The sequence below is a fragment of the Myotis lucifugus genome, unplaced genomic scaffold (assembly GCF_000147115.1).
Source record: "Myotis lucifugus unplaced genomic scaffold, Myoluc2.0 scaffold_120, whole genome shotgun sequence".
NCBI lineage: Eukaryota > Metazoa > Chordata > Mammalia > Chiroptera > Vespertilionidae > Myotis > Myotis lucifugus.
In genome coordinates, this window is record NW_005871168.1 from 3,540,271 (window position 1) to 3,561,301 (window position 21,031).

At 37.0% G+C, this 21,031-nt stretch overlaps 1 protein-coding gene across 3 annotated transcripts in view; it reads right to left on the bottom strand.

Moving 5' to 3' along the window:
- The window catches only part of ROBO1 (roundabout guidance receptor 1), a 436,624-nt gene that overhangs the window by 334,398 nt on the left and 81,195 nt on the right, over positions 1-21,031 (bottom strand). For all 3 annotated transcript variants that reach the window (XM_006093709.3, XM_006093708.3, XM_014460003.2), the window contains exon 2: positions 19,476-19,802. In XM_006093709.3, the coding sequence (XP_006093771.1) occupies positions 19,476-19,802 (327 nt within the window). The remainder of the gene's footprint in view (positions 1-19,475; positions 19,803-21,031) is intronic.

The following is a 21,031-nucleotide window of genomic DNA, read 5'->3' on the forward strand; positions in this document are numbered from 1 at the left end:
TCTATCACCCACAGAGCAGGGCGATCTTGGGGGTTGGGGCGCCGCACCTTGTCACACTCAGGGCAGGGCGGATGGGGGAGGTTATGGCTCTACCCTGTCACACACAGAGCAGGGCTGTGGGGGGGCTAGGGGGGGTTGGGGCACCACACCCTGTAACACACAGAGCAGGGCCGATCAGGGGGTTGGGATGCCGCACCCTGTCACACACAGAGCCGCAGGGCGATCAGGAGGTTTGGGCGCTGCCCCCTGTCATGCTGATCCGGTGCCAGGAGGCCTCGCTGCTCCGCTGATCCCGGTGCTGGGAGGCATATTACCCTTTTACTATATTAGGATAGAGGCCTGGGGGCAGGCTGGTTTGCCCTGAAGGGTGTCCTGGATCAGGGTGGGGGACCCCACTGGGGTGCCTGGCCAGCCTGGATGAGGGGATGATGGCTGTTTGCAGCTGGTCACACACCCTTCAGGGTGGGGGTCCCCACTGGGGTGCCTGGCCAGTCTGAGTGAGGGGCTGAGGGCTGCCTTAAGGCTGGCGATTGACTGAAGCTCCCAACCGCTCCTTTTTTTCTTTTTGTTTTTTATTCTGGGCCAGCTTTAGCTCTGGCTCTAGCTCTGAGGCTTCCGCTACTGGTTTGTTTGCGTTCTATAATAGAAACAATGTATAACTCCAGCTCTGAGATCCCTGCAGTTTTGTTTAGCTTCTATATTTGTTACAGAGTTTCAAACTGCCAGCTCAGAGGCCGGCAGCGTAGGCGGGGAACATTGGAGTCCTCCTTCACTGAAGCAAGCAAGCCGCATGTTCGCTTCCAGCTGCCTGGCTGCCGGCCGCCATCTTGGCTGACAGTTAATTTGCATATACTCACTGATTAGCCAATGAAAAGGGTAGTGGTCGTACGCTAATTACCATGTTTCTCTTTTATTAGTGTAGATTGTAGCATTTCTTGGTTAGGTGGAGGGAGGCGATTTCCTTTGTTCATATCTAACCTATCGAAAATTTCATAAATAAATCGTATGTTTCAACCCTATTTTTAAAAATCTAGAGAAAATTTGAAGCTGACACTCTTTAAAACATTAAAAAAATTTTTTTAACTATAACTGAATCTGTACAGCACATAAAATATTTTCAAAACTTGCATGTGTGTTTCGGGGGCAGGGAAGCACTAACTGTTGTAGCTGATAAAAGGGTTATCATCAGTACAGCTTAGTCAATCAAAAGAAGTAGTTACCAGCCCTGTCCAGTGTGGCTCAGTTGGATGGAGTGAGATCCCATACACTGAAAGGTCATGGGTTCTATTCCAGGTCAGGGCACATACCCAGGTCCGATCCTGGGCAGGAGGCAATCAATCAATGTTTCACACTCATATCAATTTTTCGCTCTCTCCCTCTCCCTTCCTCTTTCTCTAAAATCAATGGGGGGAAAAAAAGTCATAACCAATGTTAAAGACTATGCCCTTCTAGTGTATGAATTTTATGTCTTACATCAATCAAAAGCAGAAAAAAATATGCTAGCATATTCAAATACTTAAGATTTTAAACATTAAAATGTTTATCCTATATTTATATTAAATATTTATATTTTAAAATATTCATATTAAAATTTTACAGCAAAATGTTAATTTTTACATTTAACACTGTAAGAGAAAAATAAGAAGTCTAAATTTTTGGAAGCATTCTATGTGGTCATGTAATTGATTTGTGCTCAAGCAATGTATGTTAGATTATTAAACACTGGGATATAATTTTACACTACACATTTAAGTATAATTGTTAATGAAAAGTTTGTTACATTAGGTTATCTAACAACTTTGAGGGAAACATGATGCTTATTTCTACTGATGTATATCCGTACATATTTATTTTTGAATATTCATGCAAAATATTTGCTTTTTACCATAAATTCTAAAATTTGATTTAATTTTATTAGAGTTGCTTATGGAGAAAAATTATTTGATGCTAACAGGAAAAGAAAAATGCAGCATAAAGCACACCAGGCAGGAAATTATCAATATTTTGTGCAGTATCTCTTTTCAACTGGAAAAACAAACTGCCAAGTTGTGAAATAGCATCTTCTAATATAAAAAAAAAACAAAAAAAAAAAACACTTTTTTTTCCCCATTGCTATTGATTGGAGGGGATCACTTTTACTGACAGAAATTCAATAACACACCTTAGTGACTTGTTCTAGCTACTACAAGTTATACAACAGTGTTTAGAATTAAGTGGGAAATACAGACAAATAAACTAATTACAATACAGGAATTATATACTACTAGAGGCCCAGTGCACGAATTCATGCACCAGTGGGGTCCCTCAGCCAGACCAATCAAAACCAGCTCTTCGACATCCCCCTGAGGGGTCCCAGATTGCGAGAGGCACAGGCAAAACTGAGGGACCCCACCAGTGCACAGTCGGGGCCAGGGAGAGACATAAGAGGTTGACCAGCCAGGGAGGGATCATGGAAAGGCTCCAGGGCATTCCAGCCCATCTCACTCAGTCCCGATCCACCAGACCCCAGCAATAAGCTAACCTACCGATCAACTGTCTGCCCCCTGGTAGTCAGTCCATGTCATAGCGAGCGGTTGAGCGGCCTTAGTATATTATTAGCATATTACACTTTGGTTGAACATCCGACCAGTTGACCGGACACTTAGCATATTAGGCTTTTATTATATAAGACTAGAGGCCCGATGCACAAAATTCGTGCAAGGGGCTTGACCCCTTCCTGCCATGGCAGCCGCCTGTGCCTTGGCCCCCACCGCCGCAGCTTTGTCCAGAAGGTCATCCAGAAGGATGTCTGGTCTAATTAGCTTATTATGCTTTTATTATTATAGATTATTATAGATGATGAATATAGGGTGGTGTGAGCAAGATTAACCTTGACTTGTGACGGGGCTAGGAGTGAAAGGTACAGAAAAGGAGGCTTGGAGGAAGTAATGGCTCCGCTGAGCTATGAAATAATGCTTAAACAGTTTTTCCAGCTCAATAGGATAGGGGTACAGGGGTAGGAAAGCATGAGTTCTAGGCCAGAATGCCAGACTCACACAGATTCTTACAAGTCATTTTAAAGATTTTAGAGTTTAGGAGCAATTGAAAATCTCTGAGTGAGCAATCAAAGAGACACCACATTTTTACTTGTAAAAAAAGTATTACAATTATCTAAGTAAGAAATAATGGTGATACTAATGAGAAGAATAGCAAGGAGGGTGGAGATAAGTACAAAATTCTAAAGCTATTCAGAAAAAAAACATCAGCAAGACCTGATGATCAACTGGTGTGAAGAGATGAAAAGAGAAGAGCAAAGTATCAATCTCAGATTTCTGGTCTTGCAGGGCTAGATGGACAGTAGTACCATTTTCCCCGTTAGGAAATAATAGAGGAAAGGCAGGAATGGAAAAGAAAGATGAGTCTCATTGTGCACATTTGAGCTGGAGGTCTTACACATGGAGCACAGTTTAGAGGTCTAGCCTAGAGAACGAGAACAGGAAGCAATGAGGACAACACTGGTAACTGAATACAGCAAGGCAGGCAGACCACAGAGAAAACAGAGAACCAACCCTCCAGGAATGTGAACATCTCAGCTACCGCCAAGAAATACTCAGCCAGATAAATAAGAAGGAAATCAATAGCATCTATGTGGTAGGCCTTGTTACTTGTCTATGAAATATCCATTCTCTGTTCTTTTCAAGAAAATACCAATTTTTGTTTGGAGAAGAAAAGCACATTTGAAACAAAGAGTGGCCATGTAACATAGTTCTACCCAGTGAGTTATAATAGGATTCTACTAGGTGGGATTCCCAGGATATTTATAGCTTTCCTGATTTAAAAAAAAAAAAAATAGGCTGCTGATTTTTTATATTCATCCTTCTAGTACAGCACAGAAAAGTGATACTAAGAGGTGCAGTAGTCACCTTGCAACCCTTGGGAGGAAAGCCACATTCTAAGGTGGGCAGAGCAGAAAACAGAAGTGAGTTGGATCTTGATGGCTTCTTGGAGCCAGCATACTTTTGTTGTATAGCCTTCATCCAGAATCAAATTTAAACCTATGTATGTGGTTACATTGCCTGACTTTGGTTACGTACAGTAGGATGCAATCCTAGTCTAGCTGGGCACCATGAATTTCTGAGCAAGAGAATATTTCACCAAGAAGGTCAACTGTGTCACATACTTGCAAGAGGTAAGTTATATCCATTATAGAAAGCAAAGTTTAGAAATGTCAAGGCCATTAAGACTAATGGGATATTAGTGAGAGAGAAGAGTAAGTCACACAGCGTGCTAAGCACCTCTTTGCAAGGTTTGGTAAAGAAGCATATTTGAACTGCCTATGTGTGGAAACTTGAATGGATTGAATTAAATCCCTGTTTTAGCCTTCAACATACTGATGTAAGAGAAGAAAACTTCCCTGGGAGAAAAAAAATGGAAATAGAATAGTATATTATATTCTTACTCTTATGTTCTTAAAACAAATGAACCATAAAGATTACCACACACCTGAACCTAGTGCAGCTACTTATGTAATTGTATGTCCACCCACTGATACAAAATATTAATGTTTACCCAAAATATTTTCTGAGAAAACAATTTTTTTCCAAAAAAAAATGTGGGCAGTTTATATAAGTGTTCGAATCACAGTAATTTGGATCCCCTACTCATGTTTTGTATTATTCATTATTTTAAAAGCTCTGAAGTCTTACCAAAAAAAGACTATTTTAACATAAAGTTTGTGTATATAGATGCATTTCCAAATTATTTTAACAGTTCATAGAACCAATTCACTGCAACATATTTTAAGAAAGTCCATAATGAAATACTTAAATGCTAACCATGCCAACAACAATAGCTTTATAAACCTACAAAAATATATTTATCATAAAAGATAGCTATGTACGGATATATGAAGAATACCTATCATTTCACAAATATTTAAGTGGATTTTAAATCCACTTGTATATGAGAAGCTGACTGGCTCTGGGAATAGAAATGTAACCCTATATGGCATTAGTTTGCCAGCCTTCATCTTAGGAAATGAAGAGCTATTCTTTGGGACCTTATAAAGTGAAGGAGTAAACCTAAAAATATGCCGAGCACAGTAAATGGCATATGGTACACCAGCTACTACTTACAGAGTGCTTTGTTGGCCAGGCAGAGTTCTAAGTGTATATATATAAATATAAATTTATCTAATCCTCCCCAAACCTCTATAAGGTAAATACAATTAATATCCTCATTTTACAGGTGAGGGAACTGAAGCATAGAGAGGTTAAGTAAATTCACCAAGACCACAGAGCTATGCTAAATGAACATTTATTGAGTTTGTTGTTAACAAAATTTGTTTTAACTTAATGACTGACTAATTGTAACTAACTATGAAGAGTTTCTACAATGTACTCCACAGCCATGGTACTGATTTTAGAGTACCCATTATACTAAAACAACCCAAATTCTTCTTGGTGTAGGTCATAAAAATGCATTGATGTTCACCTGGGATTGATGATTAAAATTTTGAGGGAGGCTTAAGAATTATAACCAACTAAGTCCAGAAAAAAATTTTCATGGCAGAATATACAGAAACCTAAGTGGTAATTACTTTTTAACAAGAGAAAAGAAAGAAAGAGAAAGGAAAATGTTTAGAAATTGACTTCATTGCCTACCAATGTTGTAGTCTGATCACAGAACTGAGGTTCTTCAAGTTTTCAGTTTTGGTGACATAGACAAAAAATGAGAACAGCAGAGGGAAAGGCAACTGTCAGTATGTCCTCTATCCACCAGCCATAAAAATATTTATCCACTCCTGTGGAATTCTGGCTCATTGCTACTTTCTTTCCTGAGGTCATTCCCAAAGGAAAATACGCTATAATCATTTTTTCCAAGAATTACCTAAAGCAAGATTGAACAAGATTGCAACCTGCCCTACACTTCCATTGTAGAACGAAGAAAAACTTTGGGTTCCCTCTGACAAGAGCTGAGTTATAATATCAAAATGCTCTCAATGTCCTTCTACCTACGTCAAGCACAGGCTGGAAACCCATTTTCTGGTAACTGACTGTGATAAGAATCTGATCAAACGTAACTGAATGCGACTCAATCTGGAAAAAGCACAGTATTAGCCAGTAAAGAGATACAGGGAGATAGAGCGATTGAGACAGAATCTGACTCCTTTGGAGGGGGGAGTCCTTTCCCATGTTCTTTTTTAAGTTTCTGGCTCTTATTCTAAGTTTTACTCCATGATTTAATGAATAAGATTTAAAATGTCTCCACTCAGGCATACTAAATAACTTGGTCATGAACTTTTATTTCTCCTGACAAGTGTAAAATGTCATACTCGCTATTAAAACTTCAATTTAAACCTTGGGTTAAATACGACACAATCTAAGATGCTACTAACGCTACAATTTCTACCTCAGATACTAAGAGACTGAAGTTAGAAACTGTTTTATTATATTCAAAAACCGAAATTAGACATCAGGTGTACATTATTAAAAATTAGGCCCACTTAATGATCTTCAAACATGAGCTCCTATATTTTTAAAGAAAGGCTTTTCCCTTTGTGCTTAGCATATAAAATGAAATACTTATGCTGTAGCATAGGGTTGAAGTAAATTAAAGTTATAACTGCGCTAACATATGCTGATGCCTATAAAGGATATTGATGGGGGAGGCTGGATAATCTTTTGCTCTGAAGCTCTTAATGCAACAAATGATCTTCAGATAATTTAAACTAAAAGTCAGAGGAATAGATCAAATGACTTCCAAATGACCCTTTTCTTTTTATTAAAAAAAAACAAAACTAGTTTTTCTTTGGTTTCCATTATAGAAAATATAAAGTATAAGAATTTAGCATTTCACTTTTGGATTAGGTTAAGTAATTACAGAATTCCACGAATTAATTTAAAACACCCAAGATGATTTCATGCTTTACTTTCCTTGATAAACACTGGTGTGGATTTTAATTAAAGGTTTGAGTACACTATTCTCTGTTTAACATCCAGCTAGTGGCAAACATTCCTCTATAGGAAACATTTTCTTCTTCCTTTTCCATCCGGGCAAATGCATTTCCCTACTCTTTGAAACTTCATCCCTATCATAAAAGCACACACACAACCCCAACCTACACATCCACTCAGCACCCCCATTCTCTCTGTGTCCCTGCTGTGCTTTTCTTTCTGTGGGTTGCTCTGTCTCCATTTCTGCCCCTGATTTTTGTCTCTCCAGTCTCTCTCCCTCTCCACTCTCTCCTGCCCCCACTCCTCAGTGTTTCAGAAGTCCAGGACAATTCACTTAAAATCATGCATTATCTGGTTCTCTTAAAAAAACAAAACACCACATTGGGCTCACATCCCAAATTGTGTGTTTGGCTCTAATACATGACCACCAGTTTAGAACACTGTACACCTGTGCTTCTTAAACCTGAATTTGCATATGAGTCACACTGGAATATTGTTAAAACACAGGTTTTGATTCAGTTGGTCTGAAGTGGAGCCCAACATTCAACATCTCTAATTTGCTTCCAGGTGATTCCAATGCTCCTGTCCATATTTTGAATAGGAGCCTCCATTTGCTGCCTGTGGTAGACCCAGTCCTTCCCACAGCTAAGTTTGTCTCCCCCACAGCGCTAGATACAACATTACCATTTCCAAGAATACAGCATGGATTTCTTCTCTTGCTTATCCCCATCTTGTCTAGTTATTGCAGTATCTAGATTTCCAGTCTTTGTATCTTATTTCGACTAAGCTTTCATCAAAAAATTCATTTCATCAACTACAGACCAAAACCAAGACTATAATGAGAAAATGGAAACATACAAGCTGTAATTTCCCTTTATTTTTAGTTAAATTTACTTCATTAAATATAAATCCAGTAGCTGACAACAGCTTTAGATATATAGATTACTGCCAAAGCACAAGAATGCAAATAATTCCGCTTTACTTAATACTTATTTTGTGTAATGTTTACCCCTAGCCAGAAAGGGAGAAAGTAAAGATGAACAAGTCCTGTTTTGCATATGTAAAATTTCTCTAGGGAACTTCAGAAAACCACTTTGTTTCCATATCAGTCAGGGAGTTTAAACCCTTATTTTCCTACTAGCTAGTCATTAGGGTCATAAACACAGGTTGATGTTTCCCAGAGGGGAGGGAGGTCACTACACTTACAGAGCTAGTTCTACACTTATCAGAACCTAAAAGAAACTCACTTGGGTTTTTGTGAGCTTACTACCAGAAGTAAGGTACATTTCCTGAGTAAGGTTATCCTCAGAAGAGAAACTTAAATATCCCAGAACCTGGGTGGGTGGGCGACACACTCCTGGGAAACAGTACCTGATGACTACCTGATGACTACATTCTAAGTCCTGCGCTTTCAAATGAGTGTTTGAGATCACATGGACTGATTTTACCAAGGGGTTGTATGGGGTAGATTAGACTGTTCTGTGAAGGGGCATTATGATGTTCATCACACATGAAATAAAAGCCCCCCAAGTCACGTTACTCATTTCATTTACAATGTGCCAGGACTGATGCCAGGCACGTGGGTCACAGAATGGTTGCAGAGATCCTTGAGCTGACTGTGAGGGACGGACCAGTGGAACAGGAAGAGCCATTCCAGGCTGAAGGGACAGAGGAAAGTGCCATTTCTTGGGACCATGATGGGCTGGAGTATTCTGAACTTCTCTTAGCCATTCAAAGTTAAGATAACTTAATACAAACTCTCAGTCCCACTTGCATGGCCATAGACTTGACCTTGACGTTACCATCTCTTACAAAATCTCTACTTTTATTGTCTCACCCTCCAAAATTAAGCCAATCTTCAAATCTAATCCTCGTTTTTTTCTTCAGAATTTTTACTAATACTTGCTTCACACTAGCACCGTCCCATACTTGGAATACTGCCATAGCTTCTTAATTAGTTTTGTCCAATCTTTCTGCAACTCATTCGATACCTATGCAGTACTCAAGTATCACATGAGTGACATTTTAAAATGCAAATCGGATCATGGCATCTCCACCACTGCCTGAAACTTTCTGTAGCTCTCACTGCACTAAATGTCCAGTCCAACATCATTAACCTGGTTGTGGGCCTCTCAATGATCTAGCCCTCAACTATTTCTCTTGCTGTTTTCCTTACTCATGTTCACCATTTTTCATTTTCCAGAATACGCCCAAGTCTATTATTTTCTCAGGGCCTTTTAGATGCACTCTTCTTTTTGACTGAAATGCTTTTTCTTTTATTCAGTACCTTGGTAATGTCCACACATATTTCAGCTCTGAACTTAACCCTGATCCATCCTGGTACTTGTCATAATTTTTAACCATAAAGTCACTGCTTACTATTTTCTACCATCACCCTTCTCCACACTATACTTTAAGTTCCTTGAAGAAATAAACTTATTTCTTTTTTGTTCACCACTGACTAGCTAGAACTAAGCAGAAAGCCTAGAAAGAGTTACTTAGGAAAAACTACCAAGTTTTTTGGATAAGCTATATCTTGGTATTCATAATTTAATTTAATTTAATTTAATCTGGCATTCTAAAAACATTTTTAATGCCCACATTGTGTAACAAAGAGACAGAAAAACATTTGTGCTCCCAAAACATTCAACAGCACTTTATTCTAACCTGACACAAAAATGTTGACATTGATCATTAATGACAGCCTAAGTTAATTTATATTGTATTAATTAAAATTAATTATACAAGAAGTTTTTGGTATCTTCTATTAAACTTGTCACTAAAGCAAAAGTTTTAAAATAAATTCCAATGGTTCTCAAGTTACTCTGTGTATGTATAAAGACTTCTAGCATTTAATCACAAGTACATTAGAAGGATTAAAAGAAGCAGTGATATAATGATAAGATCTGAGAGATAACCAGATCCACCTTGTTATATTATTTTTTTCAGATAGTACTGTTGATATGAGGAGAAACTGCCAAGAATTCCACATAAATAACTAAACACTGAATTGATTCTCTGGAAGCCTCAAGGGACTTTATATCTAAGTATCTATGAGTGTTGAAACAATCATCTTAGTACTTGTCAGCATGTATGAACATCAACAACTTTTTGAGATAAAAAGGTGTGGCTCATGAGACTGGTAATGGAATATGTAACCTTTAACCCCAAAGTCACTGAATGGAACCTGGACCAGGATGGTGTATCTAGTAATAGTCAACAGACAGAAACTATTTTGTAGCATCTATTACAGATAACACACTTTTCCATTTAGTCTTTATGCCATAGCTAGGTGTTCCACATTTCCAATATCTTTTTTTTTGGGGGGGGGGGGGCAATATAGGAAGAAAAGAAAAAGAATATTAAAATGGTTTTCCCTAGAAAACATAGAGAAATGTTAGGATATCTAGAAGGCTATTCACCAAAATTTTAACAGCAGTTAATTCTAGGTAATGAGCCCTAACCGGTTTGGCTCAGTGGATAGAGCGTCGGCCTGCGGACCCAAGGGTCCCAGGTTCGATTCCGGTCAAGGGCATGTACCTTGGTTGCGGGCACATCCCCAATAGGGAGTGTGCAGGAGGCAGCTGATCGATGTTTCTCTCTCATTGATGTTTCTAACTCTCTATCCCTCTCCCTTCCTCTCTGTAAAAAATCAATAAAATATATATTTTTTAAAAATTCTAGGTAATGAGGTCACAAGAGCATGCATGTATTTTAAAAGTGATTTATAGTGAGCACATATTAGTTCTATAATCAGAAGTAAAGTTTTTCAAAGTTATGTAAAAACTAGAGGCCCGGTGCACAAATTCATGCACGGGTGAGGCCCCTCTGGGTGGCCTGAGGGGATCCAGCTGAAACCCGCAGTCCAATGCCACCTGCAGCTCCTACCTGCCTCTCCTCCTCATCCCGGCCCCGCTGCTCGCACACAATCAGTCCCAAATGGAAGAGGCTCACACTGCCACAGCAGCGCTCGCCAGCCATGAGCCCTGCATCTGGCGCCCTCCTGAGGGGCATGGCCTGCAGGATCGGGCTGAAACCAGCCCTCCGACATCCCCCCCCCAGGGGTCTTGGATTACCAGAGGGCACAGGCCAGGCAGAGGGACCCCAGCAGTGCAGGATCGTGCCGGGGAGGGACCCCAGGAGGGCTCTAGGGCGTGTCTGGCCCATCTTGCTCAGTCCTGATCTACCAGACCCTAGTAACAAGCTAACCTACCGGTTGGAACATCTATTCCCTGATGGTCAGTGCATGTCAAAGCAACATGTCAACCGGTGACTATCTGCTCCCTGGTAGTCGGTGCACATCATAGGGAGTGGTTGAGCAGCCTTAGCATAACATTAGCACATTACACTTTGATTGGTTGAACAGTTGATCGGTCACTGGACGACCGGACACTTAACATATTAGGCTTTATTATATAGGATAATCTCTATAAGCTTATTAATCATCTTCCTTAACCTGTGATTAAGAATAAAGAAAAGAAAGTACGTAATGTGTCCCTGACTCTAAGATCTTTCCACAATTTGCTTAATATTAATATGTAACAGTTATGTAAAATGAAGAAAAAACTATAAAAGTTTGCCTAGTTAAGAAGTCAACTAAAGCCCTGGCCAGGTGGTTCAGTTGGTTGGAGGGTCATCCCATACACCAAAAGGGTGTGAGTTTAATTTCCATCCGGGCACATGCCTGGTATCCAGACTTGATCCTCTGTCAGGGTCCATAAAGAAGCAACAGATTGATGTTTCTCTCTCTCCCCCTTTACTCTCTCTCTAAAGTCAATAAAAAAAATTCTCAGGTGAGGATTTAAAAAAAAATTTAAAAAGGTCATATCTTGAGCCTATAATTTAATTGTTTAACTAAGAATAGTTTTAAGATAGGATATGTCCTGTTAGCTTTCATGAGTGAATAGCACATTCTCTGACACAGCCATCTCCTCTAACACCCACATTCAAATGGTCAGCAAACTTTGTCCTTTTCTGCCAAAATACCCACTGAAACTCAAACCTTCCCTTTATGCCCTTCATCACTACCATCTCTCACAAGGATTATGGAAAATGGGTTTTTGCTTTTTATTTCATATTAAATACTCTTTAGAAAGACAGAACAAAAAAAATTAAAAAGAATCTTTGTGTGATTTCAAAAGAAAATGACAGCTTTCTTCTTCTCTCTTGATAGGGTATCCAATGGATACTGCTCTGACTTTTCCAACAAATACAAAATTCGCACCAAATTTGCCTGAAGACATAATGTAATTAAAATCTGGCATTTGGATGCCACAAGTGGTCTGATGGACTTATTACTTACATCCTTGTGTTATTCTTGTAAGCAGGCAGCAACGAAAGAATATATTCTGATCAATAGTAAAAACCCAAGGTTTTAGTAAATATACTTGTCACGAAACTTAGCAATATTGATTCTTTATGCAAGTGAATAAATATATAAATTTCAAAGAAATTGAATGTTATTCCAACTGCAAAAAGTTTTATTTTTATTTGTTTTTAAACAAAAAATGATTTAAATCAATACTATTTGCATATCCTGTGTTAGCAATGAGGATCCAAAGGTAAATTTCTCATACCATTGATTTCAATTCAAGATGGAATTTCAGATATTCAACACATGCTTTACTTAGCCAGAAATTAATTTAAGAAAATTTAATTACTGAAGCATTATATTTAAATGTTGGTATTGTAACACACATAACTTCAAATTGATAATGAACTGACTCCATTTTTGAAGTCAGAAGTATCTGATCCCATCTGTATAAATAATCCTTGTATCTGACCATACTGGAGCTAAAGAAGAAAAAGTAGTGAAAACAGCATCAATAATTAGATTTATGATTTATAATTATGTGCCAGTCCCTCTGTTATGCACTTCATATGCATTATTTCAATCATGAACTAATTTTGGAACAAAGAATCAGTGCATTTTAGAATATAAATGTACAATAAAGTGAAAAGACTTTGTAAAGTCATAAAATTACATGAACCTTTAAATTTTTTCCTTTAAATATGAAAACAAAAATAAGATATAAAAAATGTTTTAAAATCTGGTTAATGCACTTGAAATGACAAGTTTTTTAAAAAGATAAAACAAATTAAATAGAGGAAGCAAGGAATATTTTAGAGATGCAATATAAAACATTCAATTTCAAAGATAAAATGTCTATCAGGGAACAACGTGTGTGTGTGTGTGTGTACGCACATGTACATACATATGCAATCAATTAATATTTCAAAATATAATGGCATATTCTATTTCCACCTGCTTATTTACACCATGTTATCTCTAGGGATAATCCTTACCTCCATCTCCCATGGTCTAGATTTTGAAAATATATTCTATTGTACCTAGGTACATACATGACTTAGCACACATGGTCACTTAACTTTCTCATTTCACCCAAATGAGAAAAAATATATAATTCAAATTTGAAATCACTTTGAGGAGCATCATATATTAATAACAACAAAAGATCATAATGTATTGAAATCTGTGGGAAAATATTACTTCAAAATACAAACATTCATCTCAAAGTAATTATTATTATAAAGCATGCCAGTTAGTAAAATGTGAGGTAACTTAATCTTTGATTAATTGGGGAAATTTTTTTTTTTCAAGAAAGACAGTTCTTCTGTAATTTTGCTGCTAAGACAGCCAGCAGATGTCTACCTCGCCTGAAGAGAATTTATCTTCCTCAGGAGACAACAGCTTAAGCAGGAAACGAATAGCCATATGCTGACTGTGCACTGCTTAGCAGATGACGTAGAGAGCCATATTCCACAGTGGAAAGCACAAGGGTTAAGGTTCAAATTAATTTTTCTTAAAATTCAATTCAATTACCCAAGATCATATTACTTATTAAATATAAGTTGTGTCAAAGAACGGTGCCTGACATAAAATAGAGTTCTAAATTTTATAATCAGTAATGTTGGGTATGAGAGAATAGATCCATAAATGATTTCCATTTAGTAGACTCTCAAATAGACCTAATACAAAACAAACAAACAAATTTACTTGCATGAAATGGTAAAAGCTGGATTTGAAACTGAATTAAATAGTGAGGTTTCATAAATCTTAGTTACAGCAATATTTTCTAAATGTTCCAATTCAATGTCCCCACCAAGATATATAATTCTTGGTTTAGACAGATAAATAATCATTAGAAAATAAATTTTAAAAATGTATCTGTAAACAGAAATTATTTTCCTTTACAAATACAAACTTCCAAAAATTTCAGGTAGAAACTTTAGGTTAATAACTACTATATATTTCTTAGCATTCTAATATTTAGACTTTATAATTTGGTGAATCCAGTTAACTGCATCAAAACTGAGTTTTCAAGAACAAGGACTACAGCTTTTACCACTTGGCAAGGATCAGCACCAAAAGGTAAGGCCAGTACTGTGTCTAACCTGGTTATAATTGGGATTCAAATAAAAATAAAAAATCCTAATAATGATCAATAAATACAATTCTTTTGGTGCATTACTGAAACTTAAGTAAATATTATTACAATATACAAGATTATAATGTCTATACAGAAACAAAGGTAGTAAATGACATCCATATCATTTTTTTTTCAATGTTTGAGAGATTGACAATTGTTAGGAACCAAGAAATCCAGCTGTTGTTACAGCTGTAAAACTTGGTTTAAAGGCAAATAAAACACAGATACATGTTTTTAAAAGAATTACCTATAACCGCACTGTAAAAGTTGCCTCAAGACACTTTTGTTAATGCTATTATTTTGGGCTACAGCTTCACCAAGAAATTTGATGCAATCTTTGCCTTCCTGTGTCTGAGCCTTTGAGAGAATAAGGATAGTTCTCACTGAACTTCTGATACGTAAGCTAAGGAAATCTTTAAAAAGGTGGTAACATTCTCCAGGAAAAAAAATGTTTTTAAAATATAACAGTACTTTATAGATTTAACCTACATTAAATATTATCCATGTTTCTTTGCCCCCCCCTCCCGAACATATCAGTTAGTTATGTAACATACGAAATCTTCTGATTTGAGGACGCAAACACATTTAAAAATGGTGAATGAACAGCAACCACTGCCTAAAATAAATAACTGAAGTACATATGAATTTAATTACTACATATCTATTTATATTATATTGAAGCATGAATTTACTAAATAATAGTTTCTAAATTTTTTAAATACACAAAACACATTTTAACTCAAAGGACTTATTTTTTTCCACATAGCTATGTCCAAATAATATAATGTATCCAAAAAACATGCCTTTAATTATTATAATTACATCAGTATAAAACTATTGAAAACAAACACTATTGTGTTTTTTTAAGATTTTAACTATTATTATCACTAATAAGGATCCTTATTATTAAACTATCCTTATTAATATCAAGCTATATTTGATAATTATACAATTTTCCCTTTTCATGTATAAGAATTATTGCTGAAGATGATCTTAAAGTATTTTTTAAATTTATCTGTATTGTCACAAGTATTATAGATGTTCCCTCCCCCCTCCCCAATTTACTCAGTAAATTATAATATTCTTTTTTCTCTGGAGCTTGAAAACAATTTGGATGTATAATGAGATATATCACACTAAAATATGTGAATTATGCAGTATTAAGAAACTACATATTGAGGAGGGACCATATTGAGATGGCAGCGTAGATAAAAGCCTGTACTCACCGCCTCCCACACCACATCAAAATTATAACTAGAATACAGAACAACCATCATTCAGAACTGCCTGAGATCTGGCTGAATGGAAGTCCTACAACTAGAGAAGTAAAGAAAAAAGTACATTGAGACTGGTAGGAGGGGCAGAGGCAAAGAACCGCTGGCCCAGCACCCATGTGTGCAGAGTTTTTTTAATTGGGAGGAAGATCATTTCTGCAGAGGCCGCCCATAAGGAGCAAGGGGTCACAGCCCCACACCAGACCCACAGCCCAGGGTTCCAGAGCTGGGAAGAGAAGTCCCCATAAATTCAGGCTGTAAAAGCCAGAGGGGACTATGGCTGAGGGACACAGAGGCTGATGGAGTCCCAGCCTGTTTTTCTTAAAGGGCCGGCACATGAACTTACAGTCTTGCTTCTTCTGAGCTCCAGTGCCAGGTGGTGGCTTGGGGGATCCCAGGAACATATGAGGAGGAACTGGATTGTCTGGCATCGGGGCAAGAACTCAGAGATAGCTTTTTCACAGACAGAGGTACTCACAAGGGTCATTATACCTGTGCTGGGACCTCCCCCCATTGCAGAGCTAACTGGCAGCCATATATGAATTTCCATCAGCATTGCCCACAATGTTCTCTCCACCCTGGTGATTCTCTGAGACCCCTCCCCATCCAAACTGCAGCCCCATAGGAAAATCTGCTTTTCCATATGAATGGCTTGTCCTGGCTCAGGCTCCAGACTTTGCTAAAAATCTCTTAAATAAGCAGCAGTAGAGTCAGCATGCCCCAAACCTATCCAAAAGTGGCCCGAGCCTCGGCACTAACACCAGCCTGCCTTGCTTCACAGCTGGGCCTCGCCTGAGTACTTTCTACCCCAATATAAGTAGCAGCCATCTACAGATCTCTCTTTAGCTCCTGTCGGGTGGCCCCAAGCAGTTGCTAACTTTGCAGCTCCTGGGAGCCCCTAGAGCCAGTGCACTTGGTAGACAGCCTCAGAACATATCAGATAACAACTCTACGTATCCACAAATGATACACAAAAGGGGCAGACTAAGTGAGCACCAAAGCTCCACTGAAGCAAGTCCTGCTCCATAGGGGTGTCTCCTGCACAGTAGTTCTTCCATTGTAAACACAGCCTGTCCTCAAAGCCAACTGGCCTGGAGGTCAATTCCTCCCAGTGACACCAACAGGGAGTGGCAAGAAATACTCAAAGTGATGAACAGCAAGGACCTACAACCAAGATTACTCTACCCAGCAGAGCTATCATTTAGAATTGAAGGCCATATAAAGTGCTTCATAGACAAGATAAAGCTAAAGAAGTTCATCACCACCAAACCAGTACTACATGAAATGTTGAAGGGCACTGTTTAAGAAAAGGAAAAGGAAGAGGAAGAGAAAGAGGAAGGAGGAGGAGGAGGAGGTGGAGAAGGAGGAGGAAAATATGAACAATAAAATAGAAATAAATACCTATCTATCAACAATTGAATCTAAAAATCAAAATAAATGAACAAGAAACCTAATGAACAAAATAAACCGATGAATAAAATAGAATCAGAGGCATGGAAACATGCAACAGACTGACGAATCTCAGATGGAAGGGGAGTGGGGTTGGCGGGAAGAGATTAACCAAAGATCTTATATGCATGTATGCATTACCTATGGACACAGACAATAGGTGGTGAAGGCCTGGGGTGGGCGAAATCTGATAGAGGGGGAAAATGGGGGAGGGGGGGCATTTGTAATACTCTCAACAAAAAAGACTTTTTTTAAAAAAATGAAACTACATATTTAAATATTTTACAGATAAAAGTTACAGAATGACCTTTTGTCCACTCTCAATTCCATATTATATTTGATGACTAAGATTGGAAGAGTTACTCCATAATTAATTCTCAAGGTAATAGAATGTCTAGTTTAGCAAGAGAAGTTTAACTGGAAACTTAGTGTGTGTTTTTTAAACCTGATTAGAGGAAAGTCAGTACTGTAAATCCCAGTGCATTAAGGCTATCTTGATCATCTGAGATAAAACTAGAGGTTTTTTAAAAAGGAAGAACTAGGGGGTGAGCACTTAGACCTTCTATTAATGTTTATAACCTTCCTTTTCTTAATTCTGACAACCATAAGGATACAAGTAGAATAGGAACTAGCACAGAAACAGGAGATAACCTAGAATATTTCTGTTGGTACAGGCCTCATTTATAAGGAATTATAATTCCGAGAATAAATAATCACTGTTTTTCCCTCCTGATCTTCTGTTTCTTACCTTCCAAATGTAGGAGTTGGCTTAGGTTATGCACATTTTTCTTGATTCTTTAAATGTATTCTCAAATGTTAACTAAATGTATTTCTACAGGAAATAATTATCCTTAAATATAAACGTGTCAAGAGTTTAAAAGATGCTCATCTCATAACTTTGAAAAATGATTTTATCAAAACAGTCCTTTTGTAAGTTGCACCTTTAAACTTCTTTTGCTTGCTTTAAATTTAAAATTGGGTTTAAAAAAACAAAAGAACAATAAATTTCTGTTGTAATTATAGATTTTATTCATCTCACTGATTTAGTTCTATAAACTAAACTGAGAATCAAGGCAATATGAGAAAATATAATTTCATCATCAATTAACTGTGAATAGAGAAATGTAAACCTGGGTTTTAAGTAAATGTTTTTAAAAATGTGATTGGCTAGCTCTGAGTTAGATTTAAATTTACTTTACTTTTTTTTATCTCTCTAAATTTTATGCTCAGATCAGACATCTTTGGCATTGTCTCAATTTAAGTACTACTTGGTTTTGTGAGTGTGATCAAATCATCTAAATTTCCAGGGGCTGATTCCACATTAATAATATGATTGAGTTAAAATAATCTGTCTCTAAATTCTTTTCTACGTCTATAATTGTATAGTTATCTGATTTTACATATTCAAATTCTAGTTGAAGGCTGGAGACAATGTTGGATATTATGAAAACTGATTATGTAATTAAGATATTGAATGCAAATTATAAGAGGATGTCGATCATCATTTACATATATATAGTTATGTATAGTTTCCCATATAATTATATATAAGCCTACAATAAATTAGATCTAAATTTCATTTGTCTCTCTAATACATGTAAATTCTCAATTTCTGCCATGTATACATGTACACAGTGTGATTTTTCAAAGGAATGCAACTTTCTGGCTACCTCTTAAATGTTTATTGAAAACAAGAGAAGCCCAATTCTTATCCAAATATAATACATATCTAGACTCTAGAAATAAATATTTAATCAGCAGTCAACAAATTCTTCTTATGGTGATTTCAAATGAGCTGCCTTTGGTATTTGTATAAAGAAACTGAACTTCTGAGGTTTACATGCACTCCCAGGTTGCACTACAGTAGCTAAGATAATAAAATATGAGGCATATATATCTCTGGATATAGCTTACCAAAAAGTATAATAGATTTCTAAGAATTAGAAATTGTTTAAAATCATACTTTACAATACCAGTTGAAAGCATTTCTCTTAATGAAAACAAATGAAAAAATCCCACACTATTCTTTTTAAAAAAACATACTTATATTCAATATATTTAAAAGTAACAATGAAGGGGGATGAATTAATTTCAGTGCAAATGGTCAACAGAAAACAGCTCCAAATCAAAAAAAGTAAAATATTTCACCAAACATGTATAAATCCAAATTAAGCTTGAATAACAGCTAGAATGAGAAATACTATAGTAAATTCAGATAAAGAGTGGATTGTATTCATATGCAAAGCTAGAGATATTCCTGCAGTAAAGCCTGTGATACAGGTTTGATTTTTGTTATTGCCCTTATCAAGGGAAATGATCCCGCTCTGCCATCCCCCCAAGAAACACAGAAAGCCCCTTTTACTTACTAGCTACCTCCAGCGATGCATTGTGGCTCACAGCCTCTCCGAGGTAATTCCTTGCTACACAGATGTAGACCCCTTCATCTGGCCTACTTTTTCGTCCATGTACAATTCGTAAGAAAAATAAAGATCCACTTGGCAACAACATGCGGTGTGAGCGAGGGTCATCTTTGTCTGTCTCCACTCTCTCCCCACCTTTGTACCATTCAATAGTCGGTGTGGGGCGGCCCTCAGCTTTACAGTTCAAAGTTGCAGGTTCTCCTTTTGAGACAATTAGGTCTGAAGGGTGTTCAACAATGCGAGGTGGAAAATCTTCCTGACGAAGACGGGAGCCTGCAGAAGAAATGACAAAATAATTTCATATTATCACTTGAAAACAATAAAGGTCTTATTACCAAAGACTAGGCATTAGCACTGTTGTTTAAACACTGCGTACTATTGACCCACTCGTCCTGCCCTCTTCACTAACTAATCCTTCTGGTGTCCACCTTGACACCTTCCAATTCCTGACTCTTTTAGACCCTCCACTTAGAAAGTGCTCTTGCTTAAACTTTGCCCATACGAATACTGCCTGCTCTCCAAATCTCTTGTCCACAAATCCTCTCAGAACCCATCACCCTGTCTGTTTGTACCATTTATGTGCCTGCTTTTGCAGAGGAGTGTGTTAGAGAATTGTTGAGTATTACAAAAATTGGCATGACTTCTTAGAATTTCCTTTTTAACTCACATCAATCAGCACTTAAAACATATGCTATATACTAATGAGCATTTATATTCAAATATATGGTGAAACTTTTTATAGAAACTTTTCTATCTTTCTAAATAATACAAGTATATATATGTATATATATATATGTATATATATATATATACTTTTTCAGTTTTTATTAATAAATTAAGTTCATTGCTCTCCAATAACTATGTTGAGATTTTAATAGAGTTCAAAGATGAAATGTTAAATAATTGAGTTTAAATAATTAAATATAATATTAAATGCTAAAGGATATTGGGTGAGGAGCTACATTCTAGATCCCATGCATTACTAAATAAAATCCTGATAATATGTGCCATTTAAATATTTTGTGTCTATAACTTACTTTCCCAATGAGATTATAATATCTAAAACAGGGATTAAGTTTCACATTTTTAATACTCCTACCTAAATGCTACCATAGATAGATTTAATGGGTTAATTTCTTAGAGATTGACCAAATTTAAAAACCCAACTTAATTTAGTTGTGCTCCAAACCTATTCTCATCTAATGTTCCAATCTCAATGAAAAATGAAAATAAAGAAAATATTCTTCCTTGAAACCTCCCTTCCTGTCACCTCATCCTCCCCCAAATCAATCTACTAATCTCCATCTCTACAGTCAACTACCATCCCAGATCAAGCTCCTATCAATCCCCACAAGGATTTAGGAAAGCTCTTAAATAGATTTACTTCAATGTAGCCATGAAGGCTTTGAAATGTAAATACAATCTGGGTCCTCCACTATTTCAATGGCTCTTAAAATAAACCCATTGCTCTTCAGATAAAGTCCTTAACAAGACCAACAAGA